Source organism: Bidens hawaiensis, unplaced genomic scaffold, assembly GCF_021521415.1.
Source record: "Bidens hawaiensis isolate Kalapana, Puna unplaced genomic scaffold, B.hawaiensis_p1.1 tig00014518_1, whole genome shotgun sequence".
In the NCBI taxonomy this organism is placed as follows: Eukaryota; Viridiplantae; Streptophyta; class Magnoliopsida; order Asterales; family Asteraceae; genus Bidens; species Bidens hawaiensis.
This window is the reverse complement of record NW_027492263.1, coordinates 310017-331424: the sequence shown is the minus strand read 5'-3', so window position 1 is coordinate 331424 and position 21408 is coordinate 310017. Positions and strand designations below refer to the sequence as shown.

At 41.7% G+C, this 21408-nt stretch overlaps 1 protein-coding gene across 1 annotated transcript; it reads right to left on the bottom strand.

Annotated features, from left to right (window-relative positions):
- Positions 1 to 2401: 2401 nt before the first annotated feature.
- LOC143546927 (E3 ubiquitin-protein ligase PUB23-like) lies at positions 2402 to 3704 on the bottom strand. Its single transcript, XM_077038473.1, has one exon. It carries the CDS (start codon positions 3702 to 3704, stop codon positions 2403 to 2405), a length of 1302 nt encoding a protein of 433 aa, XP_076894588.1. The 3' UTR covers position 2402.
- Between the last annotated feature and the right edge of the window lie 17704 nt (positions 3705 to 21408).

Sequence of the window (21408 nt, the reverse complement as noted above, 5' to 3'; positions counted from 1 at the left end):
TACTCCTTTATACCCTAATAACATTGTAAATAACTTCACTCATTTTATACCCTAGTAACATTTTATACCCTTGTAACATTCTTCTTGTTTCTTTATTGGGTGGTGGAAGTGGTTTACCGTCTCAACCATCCCTCTTATTCCGTAATTCATCTGGGGTGCCGTTTCCGATCAAAATAGTTCCATTTCTCACTTCCTTCTTGAAATTCCTTCCCACATCATTCAATTTCTTTTTTTGAACTTCAGGGTGAACGATGTGGCTTTTCCATACAAGATGATTTTTCTTCGGCCCTAAGCCACTCCGTAACACGTCTACCACCACCACCAACCCCCCTCCCCCAATAACTAATTAACAATAAATTACACCTTATATTGTAGATGAACATTATTTTGTGATAATAAATCTTAGGTTGTACACTTGCGTGAGTTTAACTGTCACAATTAGACTATTTTATTTAATATCTCACCATCATAAATTGTATATCCATCAAAACTTGTGTGCACAAAGTTTGAACATGATATTTAATTTTATCTGGTCAACTCTCTCAACTCTAGTGATTATTGGTCCCAATTGGCTGCCTATATTGGGTTGCAGCCCAACTACTCCCATCAGAATAATAACTCTCCATGCACTTCATGTGAAAAAAATATATACCCCATATGCTTTTAAGAACCTTCATTCCATTATTTTATTATATTTAAAACCATAGTAAAACAAAAATATTATATCTTCTTACCCCTGATGGCGTCACACATGCACTGCCATAACTTTTTATCCAAACCATCATAAGTTCTGCTTTTACAACATAAAATTTTGGCTCGGAAACATATAAAATCTTAATTTTCTTTTTTTACTAGAATTTTAAAATACAAAATTACATTGTATATTTCTATTCTTTTTATAATTTCATTGTTCCTATTTTCTTTTATTTATTAAACTTGGGAACACATCACTGATAACATCCCTGTTTTTTTTTCGTAGTAGTATAAATTGACTATTTTGCGTCCGAAAATTTATATAAGCAGTGCAAATTTACCTGTTTTTGGCCCAAAATTTGAGCCCCCCCAAACTCGTCCAAACTTCGTCACGTCACCTGCCATAAAATAGTATTCACGAGTGTTTTAACTACTGATGGACCTACCTTTGTGGCATAGGGTCGGGTCATATGCGAAATTCTTTTTAGTACTAGTGTCAGTATAGTATAAATTTCCGACCAGATCTTATGAATATATAGCGATGGTTAGCTTTGAAAATTTCTTGTCCTATAAATTTTTATTTATTTATTTTTTTTTGTCTATGACTGAATTTTTAACGTGTAGTTTTAGTAGTGATTGTGTGAAAGCTTAGATATGTTGATCCTGAAAATTTGTATTGCTTTAACTGTTTAACCGACAACCGCTAGATTTTTCAAGACTCAACTACACAAAACAACAAAAATCTAGCAAAACCCTTATATATTTTTATATCATACATTGCATGTAATTCTAATTATATAAATATATTTCTATCAACAAATCATACATTACAATATTAGATGGTTTCAAAGTTCAAACCAACAGGAAATTAAACATCAAATATTTAAAACAAGTAACTGATATCAAACGAAACCTTAGGGCGGATGGGGCGGTGTATGGTGGCCTCCCCATCACGCGTGATGGGCTTTTCAACACCGCCGCCACCCCTTGTCACGCTGAAAAAAGGGAGTTTGCGTGATGGGTGTCACACGTGATGAAGGGTTGATTCCATGAAAAAGAGCCGTTGGGAGGGGGGTGGTTATGACCGTTGGGGGCAGCCGTCACCGAAGGTGATGGATTGCCGGAAAATTAACAGGGAAGGAGTTGTGCTGTGGGTTTTGTTAGTATTATTATTATTATTATTATTATTATTATTATTATATTTTAAATACAATTTACACATTTAACCTCTTAACTTTTACATTTCTTTTAAACAGAATTTAGAATAATTTACGAATTAAACCTTGAACTTTTGAATGCTATAAAAATGATATAAAAGTCGGCTAAGTTGGCGGAAACGTGACGAGGCCTATATCAACCATTTCTTTGTCGGTTTTTATTTATTTATTTATCTCTGTAACTTTTAATCTTGCAAAAAAAAAAAAAAAACAAGAACAAAAAAATTTCATCACACACCACCACAACCCCTAATAAAAAATCATCACATATGATGGATTTGAGGTTGATGATGTGACACCATTTGATTGGGTGGGATGTGTAATGAGTGATGCCACCACATCCACCATCCCCCATTAGTATAGTGTATTAACTCATCATGTAGTGGTAAATTAATGTTTTGTACACTATTAAGTTTTCATAACTTCTTTCCATAGGACTTTTACATGTTGTGTAAATTACTAAAGTTATTATTATTATTATTACTATTATTATTAACGATTCAAGCACAAATATTCCTTCAACTCACTAGGAAAACAAGGGTAACGACTCCATGAATTACCATGTTTTTTGAACATATCCAACACCTTGTTCTTCATCGACGACGGTCCACTCATATGCAACAACACGACGAGTTTCTTGACCGCCCCATAGACCATCATCTCCTCCAAAACCCTCTCGGTCGGGTGGAAGCAACATATTAACGAAAAAATCTTCACGCATATCTTTGAAGCCATCTCCGACACATTAAACATTTTTTTCGATACTGCACCGATCCCTAGGCGGTGTTCGATGAATGCCACACGCCCTTCGGGGCATTCACATAATAATTTAATTATATGCAATATTTTCTCACACTTGGACCGGTTCGAGTCTGGTAGTAGCTCGATTAGGGTACACATTGCACCCGCCTCTATGGCCCTAGACCGGCTTTTTTTCGAAGAATCCAAAATCTTTATCAAGACTTGCAAAGCCGATGAACTCGCCTTCATCGAAATCTCGTCGGATGCGAGTTCCAACATGGATTTAAACATACCAATCCCTTGTTCATTCACAACATAACTCCAATCAAAATTGGCTTTTGCTAGCTTTTTAAATATTGTTATTGTGTAAACCCTAGCATCTTTACTTCCCCTTTGAAGAATAATAGACATGGACTTCATGCATTCGGGTTTCGACAATAATTCGATTACTTTACCATGCTCTTCGGTTATATGAAGATGTTGAACCACACCCAACGCCTCCTCGCACGCTCTAAACACCATGAAATCCGAACAATCGACTAATATTTGCACAATTAAATGAAAAATCACATCTAACCCTCCTAATAATATAAAATCAAGCTTCATCTCATCTCCTAACTCAACAATTTCTTTAATTTTCTTTAAACAATTTACCTTAAAAGGACTCGACCCAAGGGTCTTGAGCAATGCCACCATTTCATCGCGCTTGTACGAAGGCGAAGGCGAGGACGAAGAAGATGTAGATGTAGATGTAGATGTAGAATGACTATTTTGCCATCCAAGAATGAGTCTCTTGAGGGTATGATTAGGTGTAAGACCAAAGTTTTGTATGCTTTGCATTGTGGCTGGACATGTCTTCTTTTTGTAGCTAAATAACCATTTTTCGATGTTTTTTCGCTCGTATGTTACACCGGTTGAGATGATCACTGGCTCTTTCATTAGCTCCATGGATATAGGGCATCTAAAATCTTGTGGACACTCCATTTCTAAATCAAGAATATTTGATCTCTCTATGTCCATTGTAGCTAGGTGAGAGTTTGACATTAGTAACATACAATTTGCTATTTGTGTGTGTATATATATATAATATTTGTGTGTGTGTATAATATTAATATATATGTATAATATTAATATTTATGGTTATACAGAAATACAAGTGGGATAGTTGTGAAAAGTCCACTAGAGGAAAAATCAAAGTCAAATATAAATACAAATTATAAATACAAATATTGTGAATGAATAATTAAAGATGCGTATAACAGTGCACAACATGTAAGCAACAAGAACATGCTAGGGTTGATTTTTACTTGGAAATTATAAAAATTAAATTGTATGGTTGTATAAGTCTTGTTCCTAATCTAATAACATTAGTTACATCATTCTCACTTATATAAATATTTTCACATTTTTTTTGAACAACCAACTAAAGTGTATATATATAAACATAGGCGAGGCAAGGCTCGTCTATATCGAGTTACAACAAATACAACCGCCAAAAATTAACGAGAGAACCAAAACACAGGAAAAAAAACCTACGACTTGAAATCTCTGCGTTCCTCCCGAGTCCTGTTTGATTGTTTCTTCACCAATAAAAACCCAATCGAGGGCGTTAATTTTCCCCACCACGTTCGTCAACAAAACCGACTTATAATTTCACATAACAAATATTAGATTTAAACTTTAATAAACACAAGGAGCATTTTATATATGTAGTTAAACTATTTTGACAAAATCTATATATTTAGCTGTTTTTTTTTGTTGGAATATGACTAAAAGATAAGACATTTGAAGGAAAATATATAGCAAATTAGGGTGCTTCAAGAAGTTACAACTTAAATATATCTTTATTAGTTCACAATATTATTTTCATAAATTATATATGTATTTTAGACTGTATTTAAAAAAAAGTTATATGAGAACCTGTTATAGAAAAACTAGCAGGATCGTGATTCGTGATCACATATTATTGTTTTAGAGTTCTCTTTGTTATTAATGTATTTATTATTATTATTATTATTATTATTATTATTATTTTGCATATAACTATTGAAGAAAGTATATGGTGAACACTGAAGAGGTATGTGCCCGCCTCAACACCAAGCAAGGCGGGTCAACCCACAAGATAAAGACATTATGAAGGCACAAAGCCAAAACCCAGGCGCATCGCGCATATCGCATGCTCTTGCACATCACATATGCTCGCATGTCACATATGCGCGTGGCGCACCAGCGCGCGGCGCATATCACACGCTCGTGCATATCACACCTGCGCATGAAATATCTGTGCGTGAGAATAAAAAGAAGACTTCGCGCATCCTCAGGATGGGCGCATATCACACGTGCACATAATCAACCTCGTCCTTATCCAAATCAGGATCAGGGCAACCTTGATTGTGCACGTCAGACACTCTTCTAGAAGGCATCTTTTTAAGGAGTAAGAATATGCTGATGTTGACAGCTGCCAAATAAAAGGTCGACAACTCAGCATGACACATGTGCTACCATATGATTTCAACCAACGAGAAAGCGCCAGGTGTCCCAGAGGACACGTGGCGCAGTGCGATTGGAGGAGGCCAACGAGGCTGAGCCCAGCCAGTGGAAACCCTAGCACTATAAATACAGCATCAACTCCACTTTGATGACACATTCATTCACACTCAATCATTGACAGTTACAAGCAGTGATATCACATTCAATCATATTGAATTATATTCACTCACAGTCAGTTACAGAAAAACACACAGTCACACAATCAAGAGTATTCAGCGATTCAGCAATACTCTTGAGATTTCACTGACTCACACTTTATTATCTTCCCCACAAAGATACTGATTCTCACGCCGGAGGGTTACCCCAAAGAGGACCCCTCTGTCCCTTTCTGAGGGGTAAGTAACGGCGCTGTTCATTTTTGTAGGTGGAAGAACACGGATTCAAAGGAACCATCGGTGAAACAGTTTAATCATACCCGAGGAAAGTAGATCTGCTACCAGTGAGTAGATCCACGTTTCTTCATTGGCGCCATCCACTGTTACAAACGGCAATCAGATCTCATCCAGATCTACGAAAAAAAAAATCAATCACCATGGTTTCTGGAGTTCGTAACGTTGATCAAGCTCTGGAGGATATTGAACGTGAGGGTGTTAACGACGGACAGCAGGTTCTGAGGGTTCCGCGTGATTCTACGCGTACCACCAGCAACCGTCCCTTCGTCACAACCCCTCACGGCCAGACTGAAACTCCTCCAGACGATCACACGTTACAAAATATGGCCGGCGCGAAGCTGAAAGGACCAATGGGTCCAGAAGATGAAGCAAACGATCCGAATGAATGGCTCATAAATGAGCAGCGGCGTCTGATGGAAAAGTACACTGAAATGATCAAACAGAAGAAGCTAGCCGACCAAACACAAAGGCAAGCGATTGATAAGCAGCCTACAAAAAGGCCGCGCGTGCCGGAAGAAGGGCATTCTGTTCACACTGCACACACTGAGTTCAGTGATGAAGAAGTGCATAGCATGAGGAAGACAAGGGATACTCATGCAGGAGGCTCGCAGCTACGCGCGCCTGTGAACATGGCGCCTGGGGCCAGAGCAGATCTGGATCTGCACATGCCATACAGCCCACCGGTCAGAGGGCAAGTTGACGTAACCACACCCTACAGACCAGCCATCCTGGTAAAACACTCAAAGTTTACTGCGCGCATCGCGCAGGCTCCCATCCAGCACAAGACCAAGATGCCAAGTGGTCTGGGCAAATATGATGGCACAACAGATCCAGATGACTTTTTGCAGGGTTTCTATAACACGGGAAACCTAGAGAGCTGGACGATGCCAACATGGTGTCATATGTTTGCTCGCTGCCTCACGGGCGCTGCGCGGGTATGGTTCGAAAGCTTGCCGACAGGGCAAATTGATGGGTTCGAGGAACTATTAGAAAAGTTCCAAGCCCACTTCGTACAGCAGCGCAGGCACACGCGCGATCCTGATGACATCATGCACTGCATACGCAGGAATGATGAAACGATTGAAGATTACATCACTCGTTTCAATCAGGAGTCCCTGGCAATCGGGGGCATAACTGAGCAGCTCCTGCGCGTGGCCTTTATACAAGGCGCGCGCAGTGATCAGTTACGACGAGCTCTCGTAAGCAAAGATGGTATGCCCACCACGTGGGCCAAGTTAATGGAGGAATCGCGAGTTTTCGCGAGAAATGAGAAACAGATTGCCCAAGATAGGGCAAGAGAAAGAGCGCATCAGGCTGAATCACCGCGCAGCAAAGAGAAGAGGGCCAAACAGAACTCTGTATGGTCCAGGTTGCAGCCAACAAGTTTTTCTTCCGCGGAAAAACAAGCGCAACCAAGCTCACCCCAGCCCCAAAAGGATGCTCGTAAACACGGGGAGGGTGACAAGAGGGAGGGCGGCAGAGATCCCAGCAGACCTCTGCCAAGAATATGGACTCCCCTCACTAAAACACCTTCACAGGTGTTAAGTACTGAGAATGTCCAATTCAAGCCTCCCAAACAACTACACTACAAGGGACCGCAAAACAGTGGCAAATATTGTGAATTTCACAGGTCCCCGGGCCACAACACCGACGCATGCCATCATTTAAAGGATGCGATCGAGAAGGATGTAAAGTCGGGCAGGCTGGCTCACTTGGTAAAAAACCAAAGAATAGAAGATGAGCAACCGGAGGGAGTCTCTGCCAGCAAGAAGTACAAAAGAATCTGTGTGGCTGAGGGGGGACGACAAGGGCAGACGTCAAGAAAGAGAAGCGCGCAAATTCACGGAGATTGGCGCGAGCAGCAAGTCATCTTCCCAAGAATCAGGGGAGGCCCTTCAATAAGCAGTCCTCTAGTCATTACCACACACATTGCTCATTACGAGGTGTCAAAGGTCCTGGTGGACACTGGAAGCGAATCTGACATTATGTATGAGCAGTGTTTCAGAAAGTTAGACCCGGCAGACCAAGCGCGGCTCGAAATTGTGAACGCACCGATCTGTGGTGTCTCAAATGAAATCATACATCCCCTAGGCCAGATTCAGTTTGAACTAACTATGGGGGATGATGAGCACAAGCGAGCCGAAGTTGTCAACTTCTTGGTCTTGCCCACCACGTCATGCCACAATATGATCCTGGGTAGGGGAACGATTGCCCAATTTAATGCTGTACCGTCGCCAGCGCACGGCGCATTGGGGATCCCTACACCAACAGGCGTAGCATTTGTTTACCGCGATCATTTGTGCGCAGTGACAAGCACGCCGCGGGAAGGGAGAATGAAACTTACAATGGCTGACAATGCGCCAGAGAAGTGGATTTTAAACCCAAAATTCCCAGAGCAAACGGTCACAATTGGCGCTACCATTTCAGACGAAACGAGATTGAGAATGAAAAAGTTGCTTACAAAATACACGTCGGTTTTCGCGTGGCAACACTCCGATATGACGGGGGTCCCGCGAGACTTGGCGCAACATTCTCTTAACACGTTTAAGTCGGTGGAGCCAATTGCACAGAAAAAGAGAATCATGGGGGATGAAAAGGCGAAGGCCATGAATGAGCAAGTGGAGGACCTGTTGCGCGCAAACATCATCCGCCCAATTCGATACCAGACATGGGTAGCCAATCCTGTGATGGTAAAGAAAAGCAACGGGTCATGGAGAATGTGTATTGACTTCAAGGACCTCAACAAAGCATGTCCGAAAGATTGTTACCCCCTCCCAAACATCGACGCAAAGGTGGACTCCGTGGCGCCATTCAAGCTCAAATGTTTCCTGGATGCCTATAAAGGCTATCACCAGATTCAAATGGCACCACAGGATGAAGACAAGACGGCCTTCAGAACCGACAAGGGTGTTTTTTGTTACACAAAAATGCCCTTTGGTTTAAAAAATGCGGGCGCAACCTATCAGAGACTTATGGATTCGGTTTTCAGTGAACAAATCGGAAGAAATCTAGAAGTCTACGTCGATGATTTGGTGATCAAGAGCAGGGAGGAGAGACAAATGCTCAAAGACATCGAGGAAACCCTTCAGCGCCTAACGGAGGTTAACATGAAGCTCAACCCGAGCAAATGTACTTTCGGCGCAGAAGAGGGGAAATTTCTTGGTGTAATGGTCACTAAGGATGGTTTCAAGGTGAACCCTGAAAAGGTGGAAGCCATCCTTGACATGCCTTCACCATCCACCATGAAAGAGGTTCAGAAGCTGAATGGTAGATTGGTGTCAATCAACAGGTTCCTAGCGAACCACGCCAGCAAATCTACTCCATTCGTTAACACCTTGAGGAACTGTTTGAAGAAGAGCCAATTCAAGTGGACGCCTGAGGCTGAGCAAGCTTTCACTGAGATAAAAGAATGTCTCATTAAATTGCCAGCGCTCACAGCTCCACTTCCTGGCGAGACCCTTACATTGTACCTGTCAGCTGGAGACCGCGCGATCGGCGCAGTATTATTGGTGGATCGCAAGGGGATACAAACGCCGATATACTATGTGAGTCGGGTGCTCACAGACCCTGAGACGCGCTATTCCATAATGGAAAAGTTAGTTTTGTCACTAACACACGCGTCGCGCAAGCTCCATAGATACTTCAATGGTCATCCTATTGAAGTTCTGACTGGTTACAACATCCAGCAAGTTTTGCGACGCCCCGCGCTCTCCGGAAGGCTGACAAAGTGGGCGCTGGAATTAGGTGAACACACGATCACTTATAAGCCCCGTCCAGCGATAAAGGGTCAAGTTTTGGCGGATTTCATCACGGAAATCCCAGACGGAAAGATTGAAGAAGCTCAGCGCGAGGTAGATCCTCCGCGAGCAAATGATGAAGAAGATGTTTGGAGGCTATTCACTGATGGAGCCTCCAACAGCGAAGGGTCCGGCGCAAGCCTCAAACTGATGGACCCTGATAATCGTGAATATACTTATGCTATCAGGTTGGACTTCAAGAGTACCAACAATGAGGCTGAGTATGAAGCCCTGCTGGCTGGTCTGCGCATCGCGCGCAAGTTTGGGGTTAAAAGACTAGAGGCGCATGTTGATTCTTACTTGGTAGCTGCTCAGGTCAACGGCCTATATGACGCCAAGGAGAACACAATGCCTCTGTATCTAGACCAGGCAAAAAAGCTCGTTGAGCAGTTTGACTTCTTCAGAATAATACACATCTCGCGCAGCGAAAACAAGTCCGCTGACGCGTTGAGTAAAATGGCATCAACTAATTTTGATCACTTTGGCAAAGATGTCAGGGTGGAGGTAATGAGCAGCCCGTCAGTGCAAACGCAATCGGTCCTTGTAATTCATACAACCCCTTCATCCTGGATAACTCCAATAACAGAATTCCTGATGAAGGGGAAGTTACCGGACGATCGCGCACAGGCGAGAAAGATAAGACACAAGGCACAGAACTATGAATTACTTGATGGTACATTATATCGGCGCTCTTATCTTGGACCGCTCATGAAGTGCCTGGATGCTGAAGAAGCAACCTATGTGATTAGGGAGATTCATGAAGGAATCTGTGGAATTCACGCTGGCCCGCGCATGGTGGTTGCCAAGGCGATGAGCTCAGGCTACTATTGGCCAGGCATGTACTTGGATGCGCTAAAAGAAATCCAAAAATGCAAGGCATGTCAGAGCTACGCGCCAAACACCATGCGTCCAAAGAACAACTTGATTCCAGTCACCTCCGCATGGCCTTTCCACAAATGGGCCATTGATATTGTAGGGCCCCTGCCGCAAGCGCAAGGGCGAGTGAAATTTTTGGTAGTGGCGATAGACTATTTCACAAAATGGGTTGAGGCCAAGCCACTAGCAAAAATCACAGCTGAGGCGATGAAGCAATTTATCTGGAGCCACATCATTTGCCGTTTTGGCCTTCCCATGGAAATTGTGAGCGACAATGGCAAACAATTCACTGACAGGAAGATATCAAGCTGGCTCAGAGAATTGCACATCAACCAAATCTTCACATCCGTCTACCACCCTCAGGGGAATGGTCAAGTGGAGCGCGCGAATCAAAGTTTGCTAAATGGGCTGAAGAAAAGGTTGGAGGGAGAATCCCATTCTTGGGTCGAAGAGTTACCTAATGTCCTGTGGGCGCACAGGACATTAAGCAAAACTAGCAATGGCGAATCCCCGTTCAGCCTAACCTATGGGACAGAGGCTATGATCCCAGCAGAAATTGGATGCCCATCCCATAGGGTACTCATGATGAGCAAAACTGATAACGAACGCGAAAGAAGATTGGACCTTAACTTGCTTGAAGGGCGCAGAGAAGCGGCTATCATTAGTGAAGCCAGATACAAGAAAAAGCTGGAAAAATATTATAATCAGCGCGTTAAAGAATGCCACTTCAAGAAAAATGATTTTGTCCTTCGAAACAATGAAGCTAGTCGCGCAATACCCCCAGGAAAAATGTCCCCCAATTGGGAGGGACCTTATCAAATTTCAGAAGATTTGGGGAAAGGCGCGTACGCTTTAAAAGATTTGAATGGAAAAAAGATACCGCGCTCGTGGAACGCGGCACAACTTAGAAAATGCTTCATGTAAAAGTTCAAATTTGTAATGAAGGCTTTTAAGCCATCATGAATGATGATTCGCGCTATCTTTCAATATTTGTTCTATTACCTTTGCATACATGTTTCACACTTCCTTTATTAAATTGGAACAATATGACAACACTATATTGACTTCAAAACAAAATAAAGTGAAGTAAAACATACATGCGCGAGCCTTAGCTCAAACTCGTTAACGAGTCTCAACTCTAAAACGTCAGGGCCTTAGCCCAAACTTATGAGCCTTAGCTCAAACACGTTAATGAGTCTTAACTCTAAAAACGTCAGGGCCTTAGCCCAAAACAAAGAGCCTTAGCTCAAAACACTCACAAACATCCATCTTACATCCCGCGCAGCCTGATCATAAGAATCCTTAAACATAACTAAGGCAAAGTACATGCCATATCATGTTAAGGTCTCAGGTCGAGGCCGCGCGCGGAATCATAGTGGATATCTGAGTAACACAAGCTGACATGTAATGGCTAAACTCATACTTCCAGCCCGCGCGACAACGACGCGCGAAAAGGAAAATAACGACAAGTTAGCGCGCATGTCAGCATGAGCAAGATACTGCGAAAACCACAAACAAAATAGAACAGAGGTTAAGTGAATAATTTCCATACAACCTTGTTCTTATTTTAACGTGCAAGCATATCTTATATCTATAAAACCAAACATGAAGAGATGAATGGAAATGCGCAAGATATGAAAACGAGAGAACAAGTTTCATTCCATTGGATCGAAATTTACAAGTATGATGAGTTACAAATTACAAGTATAAAAAATAAATATACAAAATTTGATGAAGGGCTTCTCAAGTCTCCACGTCGACGTCAGCCGCTTCATCATCCTCATCATCTCCCGCAGCATCTGGCGCGGTCTGCTCCTCATCCCCGAACTGACCATAGTCAAGTTCTTCCTCCTCATTGGAGTCTTCGATCACAACGGTGTCACGAGCAGATTCTTTCGCCCCACCAGAGCCGCTGGCAGGGGCAACATCCCCCGCGCCACCATCATCGCCACCAGCCCTCTCGCAATCATCAAGCAACTTCTTTAGCGCGCCGAGGTCGGGCTGGTCAGCAAGCGCAGCTATCTGTAAATCATTAGAAAAGTAATGAGTACAAAACACTTAGAAAAGTTAGTCAAGAAAAACTCATTATGATCAAGGTACCTGCATAAGGATGGGGATGGGAGTATTCATATACTTTTCCCCCACCGCGGCCATGTCCGCGCAGGCCGCATCGCTCTTGTAAGGGTACTCGGATGGGTTCTTCCTCAACATGCCATATTCATACCCATCCGTAAACCCTTCAGCTCGGCCCACCAAACGCGCGGCGGCATTGCAGTCCATCACAAGGGCTTGAAACTCGGCGGAATATTTCATCGCCAAAGCGCAGCGAGCCATGCCCTGTGACACCAGCCATTGGCGATCCTGCGCGAGGCCAGCAACAGACGTCTCGAGGGCAGGAACCTGAGAGTTTAATAACTCAACAGTTTCCTTAGTCTTTTTTAGTTCCTCCTTATCAGACGCTGCTGCCGCCAAAATTTTTTCTTTCTCCGCCTGCGCAGCACCAAGTGCTTCCTGGCTAGACGCCGCCGTCGCTAAGGCCTCATCTCTATCGGCCTGCGCGGCCGCCAAATCCCTTTTCAGGCGCGCAACCTCGCTCTCCAGTGATGATTTCTCAGTGATACTCTGGACGATAGCTTGGTCACGCGCCTCGGCCTGCTGTTCCAAGACACGCACTCTGCGCGCGTACTTGGCAACTTCGGCCTCCGCCAACTGCTGCTTCTCCCGCGCAGCTTGGAGCTCATGCCCGCGCTTGATGTATGCGGTGTTGGCACTTGCTCTGTTTTCACTGAGCTCCGCCTGGAGTTTCTCAGCTCGCGCGCGAGCATCAGACAGGTTCCAGGCGGCCACCTTAGCCTCTCGCTGGGCTTCCACAAGAGCGTCGCGTACTTTAACATAATCACGACGAAGCTCTTGGGAAGCAGCGAAGAAAGCCGACCCAGCGAAAACATGGTCGTTCAGCAAGTCCGCGCGGGTGCGCTCCTCCTGATACCTCCTTTCAGTAGGAGGCACGGCATGAGCCCAGAAGTCCTCGCATACGCCCATGGATTGAAAGGAACTCTCTTCATTAATATTCCATCTCGGGCGGTAAACGGGGACACCTTCCTGCAAAACACAAGAAAAGTTCTAAGTCATAAAACATACTTATATGGAGATACGCGCAGCGGACCAACAAATCAATACATACCTGCGGGGATGAAGCAGGAAAGTCAGCGCCAGCCCCACCAGAGGTCTGCGCTGCGAACACTTGCGGCATCGCAGGGCTGGCGCGGTCTCCCAAGGAGTCTTCAACTTGAACCCCCTCGTCCTCCTCGTCTTCTTCAACAGGCCTCTTCTCCTGCGACCTGGAAGGCTCCAAACCAGCCTCGCGGGGAGGGCTGCGTGCAGGAGGAGGCGAGGGAGGTCTCGACGCCGCCAGTTCGGCGCGCAATACGGTTTCCTGCTCCTTGGTAATCCCAATAAGGGGAGATTCAGCACTAGCAGGAGCAGGACCAGAACCAGCGGCGCCGGAAGTGCCGCCGGGAGTATCACCAGCAACTGTTGCGCCAGCTACAACTCCTATGAACAAATAAACAAGGAAAAATTGTTTATGACTGACTCCAAAGGGAAAAATTTAGAAGACATATGTGCAAAACTTACCTTGGCGCAATTCTGTTCGCGCATCGAACATCGCCATAAAATCCATTCTACCCTTTTCAGAGGGTAGAACAGGGGACTTCGATGGAGTCCCCGGCGCAGCCGTGGCACCTTGTGGCGCCTGCGGCTGATCTGTTACCGTCGCTGCCTCTGCAAACATTTAAAGGAGCAAAGGTTTAATAACAATTCAGCCAGATGAAGATAAATAAAGTATACCTGTTGCAGGCGCGGCACTGCTTCTCTCTTCAGCCGCGCGAAAGGAGGAGGCGACGCCACCATACCTCAAGTGGACAGGAGGTCTGCCCACTCTCACAGGCAGAGAAGCTAAAGAAACCTTTGTGGTAAACACCTGGGTTTCCTTAGGTCCCTTCGTTTGAGCATGGGGATGAGCGACAGGGGTGTCCTCTTTCTTCTGTTTCTTACTGGCCCCTGCGCCAGATTTCCCCTTAGCTTTGCGCTTTAGTAAAGGCGCCTCCTCTTCCTCCTCCTCCTCTTCCGCGAGCTCTAGCTCGTAGTTTTCAAGCGCATCTACAAAAACAAGCGACAGAAATGTTAATAAACTTGGGTTTTCTAAAGGAATGAGCAGCAGTGCGAAGACTTACCAGGCGCGTCACCGTCAAAGTCAAAATCCAGATCTACTGGGATGAACAGGTCATCGAAGCGATCCGGGAAACCAACCTCCCCAGCGCCAAGTTCGACGGAGCCGCCCTCCACATGTTCATCATAAGCGGCAAGGATGTAATCCTTGGTGACTGCGCAAAGCCAAGTTAAATGATATCAGCAAAAGAACGATGCTCGCGCAAATATAAAAAAAAAAAAAAAAAAAAAAAAAAACTTACACAACCCGTCGACTTGGATAACGGGCTCAAGCGCGCTGTCGGCCCAGAGCCTGCTCATGCCGACCCCAACCAGCGCCTCCTCGCAAATTTTCTTCACGGGGGATGGTTCGGCGGTCAGTTTCTTAACCCATGCGCCAGTTGGGTTCTTGAGGACACCCTCATCCGCAGGCGCAGAAGTAATAGAGCGCATGGTCATACGGATGGGGATCACACCGGCCTTAATGTAAAAAAACCTCTCAGACCAGTCATGAAGGCTCTTGAATGAAACAGTGGAGCACTTCACTTTCTGACTGCGAGGAATAAAAGAGATCCAATTGTCTTGGATCTTGGCCTTATAAAAATATTGAAAGCGCCGAGGAGTGGGTTCCTCGCGCTGGGATTTGCACATGAACTCAAAGTGAGTCACGCGCACGAGTCCAAACGGATGGACTTGGGATATGTGAATCCCATAGAACTTCAACAGTGCACCCACAAACCTTGTCATCGGGAGACGAAGGTTGCAGTGGGAGAAAAAGTGGCTATATAGGGATATATAGCCGGCAGGCGGGTCCGCCGCCGTTTGCCCGGACCTAGGCAACATGCAGCCAAACAGGGTGGGAAAGCCCTGAGAGGTGATCAGGTTGTCGAGATCTGCCTGCTTCAATTTGCAGGGGATTTCATTCCACCTTTTGGTGGCCTTGGTCCTCCCTACTTCCTCCGATGTGGTCTCAACAACCTTCTTCCCCTTCCCCTTTTGCTTCAATGTCGACATCACCACAGATTTCACACGGCGTCTTCGAGAGGCAACGGAGGTGATTGAAGGGCTAGACGAGTATGAACTATCAGACATACAACTGTAATAGTCGATAATCGAGGATTCGAATCGATGTAAACACTCAAATCAGAATGTGAAAGCAGAAATTTGAATTTTAGCAACAATGAAGATGAAGATAAAAATTTCCTAAGGGCCTGCTTTTATAGGCCCAGGAGAGAGAAATGTGGCAGCTGATCGGGTTTCACGCGCCCCCACTCGCAGGGGCAACCCAACGACGGCGCGACACGTGTCCCTAACAGCTGTGTGAGGGGACAAAAAGATGTAACCGACCTGCCACGGAACAGAGACGCGCCCCCACTCGCAGGTACTAACCAATGCGAGTGCGACACGTGTTCAAGACAGCTGTGTGAGGGGACGTGAAAGGCAACTGTAGCACCTCGAGCACACGAAACATCTGACACGTTTACGGCGCACGTCATCACCAACCAACCACGTGTTTGGACCTTTCGTTTTCAACCAAATGGATAGAACTTCGCGCGACGGTGGAAACAACAAAGAAAACGACAAAACCCCCTATAAAAGGACAATTCAGTGAGTCTAATATCTATCTTACCACGCTCGCGCAAGATAAGACACACATTAGACTGGGGGGGCTTGAAGAGGTATGTGCCCGCCTCAACACCAAGCAAGGCGGGTCAACCCACAAGATAAAGACATTATGAAGGCACAAAGCCAAAACCCAGGCGCATCGCGCATATCGCATGCTCTTGCACATCACATATGCTCGCATGTCACATATGCGCGTGGCGCACCAGCGCGCGGCGCATATCACACGCTCGTGCATATCACACCTGCGCATGAAATATCTGCGCGTGAGAATAAAAAGAAGACTTCGCGCATCCTCAGGATGGGCGCATATCACACGTGCACATAATCAACCTCGTCCTTATCCAAATCAGGATCAGGGCAACCTTGATTGTGCACGTCAGACACTCTTCTAGAAGGCATCTTTTTAAGGAGTAAGAATATGCTGATGTTGACAGCTGCCAAATAAAAGGTCGACAACTCAGCATGACACATGTGCTACCATATGATTTCAACCAACGAGAAAGCGCCAGGTGTCCCAGAGGACACGTGGCGCAGTGCGATTGGAGGAGGCCAACGAGGCTGAGCCCAGCCAGTGGAAACCCTAGCACTATAAATACAGCATCAACTCCACTTTGATGACACATTCATTCACACTCAATCATTGACAGTTACAAGCAGTGATATCACATTCAATCATATTGAATTATATTCACTCACAGTCAGTTACAGAAAAACACACAGTCACACAATCAAGAGTATTCAGCGATTCAGCAATACTCTTGAGATTTCACTGACTCACACTTTATTATCTTCCCCACAAAGATACTGATTCTCACGCCGGAGGGTTACCCCAAAGAGGACCCCTCTGTCCCTTTCTGAGGGGTAAGTAACGGCGCTGTTCATTTTTGTAGGTGGAAGAACACGGATTCAAAGGAACCATCGGTGAAACAGTTTAATCATACCCGAGGAAAGTAGATCTGCTACCAGTGAGTAGATCCACGTTTCTTCAAACACTAATGTCGACAACTGGTGAAAGGTTGGAATTATATCCAACTGTAACTTAGTCTTGGTTCGTTGACCTACGAGTTTAGATTTGAAGTTTGCTAAACATGGGATGGGAATATGTAAGCACATCTATATATTTAGCTGTTTTTTTTTTGTGGGAATATGACTAAAAGATAAGACATTTGAAGGAAAATATATAGCAAATTAGGGTGCTTCAAGAAGTTACAACTTAAATATATCTTTATTAGTTCACAATATTATTTTCATAAATTATATATGTATTTTAGACTGTATTTAAAAAAAAGTTATATGAGAACCTGTTATAGAAAAACTAGCAGGATCGTGATTCGTGATCACATATTATTGTTTTAGAGTTCTCTTTGTTATTAATGTATTTATTATTATTATTATTATTATTATTATTATTATTATTATTATTATTATTTTGCATATAACTATTGAAGAAAGTATATGGTGAACACTAATGTCGACAACTGGTGAAAGGTTGGAATTATATCCAACTGTAACTTAGTCTTGGTTCGTTGACCTACGAGTTTAGATTTGAAGTTTGCTAAACATGGGATGGGAATATGTAAGCACATTTATCCAACGCCAAATATACATATGTATTGATCATAATTGCATAATTGAATACCTTATTTCTTAAATCATTAAAAACTATAATATATATTTACTAGTCATTAATAGTCATTTAATACATCCTTTTAAACTTGTTGTGCATTAACTTGTAAATTTTTAACGATTTCTAAATATTATTAGTTCTTATCTGAGTTTATATATAAAAACCTTTTTGGGTGATGGTTTACTTCGGCTGGCTACATTGAAACTTAACACTAACTTTAAGGGGCGGTCGTGATTTTCACATACAAATAACAGGAAAAAAATTTAAGGTGAACCCCCCCCCCCCCCCCCCCCCTCTCCCCCCCAAAAAAACAAAAAAAAAACTTATACCTAATACGCAGGAATTATGATACGATTTATTTATTTATTGGTGGTATCTGATACGTTTTATGTAATTTAAATTTGTGATTCATGATATTATCACTTGATTTGATTCAGTGATTTGTTATCAGTTATCCATTGTCAGTTATTTGTGATTCATGATTCGTTATTCGCATTGAATATTAGTTCCTTACCGGTTTATCCATTGTTATACACAACACCGTTCGTCTAACTGACAATCAATTGTGTTTTTTTGGTTGGCACAACACGTTTTGAAGATTTTCTGGTGAACATTAAATACAAAGAGTTGAACATTATAGCACTTTTGGTTTTAATAGCGAAAGTATTCAATACTTTGTGCCACCATATAAAAAGGTAAAAAAAACATTTCAAAAATTATCTGTAAGATCTATTTGTTTAACTGTGACATATTACTCATGTGACATATAATATTAACTTTGCTACCCATCAAAGATAAATGTCAACCCACATAAGGTGGCAATAAAACATGGCAAGATGATGTATTTATTACATATTTTTGCACAAAGTAAACCTTTTGATAATGACATTATGTATAGTTTACCAGTTATAACGTTATAGCCTTTGAAATAACATGGCCTTTTTCTATTAAAAAAATAAATAAATAAACTTAATGCCCATTTAAACACCTCATATGTTTGACATGAAAATATAGTATTATAACTGGCAGGAAAGCACAAACATCGTTTATTATGTTTATTATATGGAATGACGATGCTGTAACAAATGAAATCAATACTGACCGAGTTTTCACCATACTTCTCTCGCAACGCACCGGGTTCAAAACAACTAATTAATACTATAAAATTCATTGATTCACCACTTATATAAAATTAATATTGCACAATGATAATGTTAGCATTTTCCTCAATGGTTACCTGATCTCATACATTGTGTTTTTTATTGACTAATAACTTATTTTAAGTTCTTCGTAAACACGATACAAGTATTGAGTAACACATCGAGGAAAAATTGATGTTTGATCATCTTAAATAGAAAAAAAAATGAGAATTCAGTTATTTATAATATAGAAATTCAAAATTTATTTTTTATTTATTTATATTAGTATTTTTAAAATTTTATTTAGCTTTGTATATACGTATAAAAGAACATCACAATTCTAGACCATCATTCAAACATCATAATACGTAACTTACATTTTTATTTTTCTTGGAATTAAATATCAATATCAATAAAATTATTTGGTCAACTTTATTGCTTGAGTTATGGAGCAAACTAGATGTATACCTTCCAAATCTTGAATATTCGAATTAACAACTCAAACTTGCAATGAGCTAGTAGGTCAATATATTCAAAGTTCAAAATAACAAATATAGTTTTTGGTTTAACTACTATGTGCTAATCAGCCCAAAAATCAATATGATGACACTAACAAAAAATATATATAAGTTTTATGATAAATAAAAAATATGCATTTGCTAGTTAGGTTAGACTATTTATCATGTATTAGTTAAACTTATAACACTACTCGTATGATCCCTTTTTCCTGTATATAATAATAATAATAATAATAATAATAATAATTCATTTATGAATATATTTATATCTATAACTTAGTAGTAAAGTAATAATTAATTGGAACGGTTTTATGCCAATAAGCTTTAGCTAAACTGGTTTTATAGCATGTCTTATAGCGAACTTAAGGAAAAAATTATGAATTAGACACTCATGTTTGCCCCTAAAGAGTATAATGAGTAGAAGATTTAAGCAAAGTTTCCTTAACTCATTCCATTATGTGTCACAGAGATGATTGTTGGAATTATTATCGAACAAAGACTGATAAAATGAAGAACATGTATGCCTTTGATGTGTATTGCTGATATATCATATATGAACATAACTAACAGATTGATTTTGAAATGAAAAAAATTGAAAACTCAAATCCCATCACTCTCTTTTATCTTTATGCTTTCTATTTTGTTATCATTTCACCCCACCTGCCTAACACCGTCCATTTTCCCGTTTACCCCCCCCCCCCCCCCCCTCTTTCTCTCCGTGAGGGTATTTATGTCTTTAACCTTTAACCCTCAAATTTAAACCAAATTATACGATTCTGCCTTTTTCTATTTGCTACTTTTCCCAACTGATTACAAAGTGATCTCTAAATTTGTCCTGATTAATCGTCCACATTTAATTCTCACACTTCTCACCAGTTTCCAAAAGTTAAACAAAAATGTTGTTCAAAAGAAAAAAAAAGAATTAAAACAAAATATATAAATAAACAAGATTTAGCACCCTTTAGCTTACTAAGCACATCAATCCCAGCACTACAAATTTAAGCAATGCCAATATAAAAGCATTCTCATGTGTAGACACGAGTAGCATGCCATTTTAAGTAGAATATCGCAACCACGAGGCATATAAAATCCAAATCAAACCTATGTCTCAACAGTCGTATATATGTACCTTGTCATGTAACCTCATTAATACATATTTTATATTCTAAGATACAAACTAGACAAGAAGTTTGATTTACAAATAAAATACCAAAAAATTATTATAAATATATCAATATGGAGACCACGGATTACTAGTTTATGAAGAATGTGCTCCCACACGCATACGTTTATATCATATATAATGTGAACATAAATCATAACGATCATACAAATGGAATCATATATATTTTAAGATTATTAAATATTATTAATTTGAAAAATTGTGAGGCAAAAAGGTGCTAATGATTAATCTAGACTAATCTATGCTTGTAGCTTTTATAATGCAACTAAGATCTAAATTAATCTATATTGCTTGTCCAAACTGTAATATATAAATGGGGGTTGCAAATGGGCTGAGTTGCTCAAGCTCGGATTAATAAAAAAAAGTGTGAAACAAGGCAAGCTTTTGTAAGCTCGAGGCCTCAAATATAATAGATTTTGTTATCAAGCTCGGACCTTGTATGAGAAGCTCGTTTAGACTCGCCAAGCCTTGTGTATTTAAATTTTACCTCTTTTGGACTTTCTATGTATCAAGTAAACACGTCACAGCCGAGCTCGAGACAAGCTTTAGCTCGTTTAAGGAACGAAACCGGCTAGAGACAAACTTAAACTCGCTTAAGGTTTTTCTTAAAATATATTAAAATTTCAAAATAATAAAAAAAATGTATATAAACTAATTAATAAATTATAAACGAGAAGATCCCGAGCTTGGAAAAACAACTCACAAGCCGAGCTTGGGCTTTAAAATAAGAGCTTGAAACGAGCCGAGCTTGAGTCCGCTCAGACTCGGCTCACCTAGTTTACACACCCCTATATATAAGCCACATGTTTTGGTCATTAAAGAGCAGCAAATATAATGATT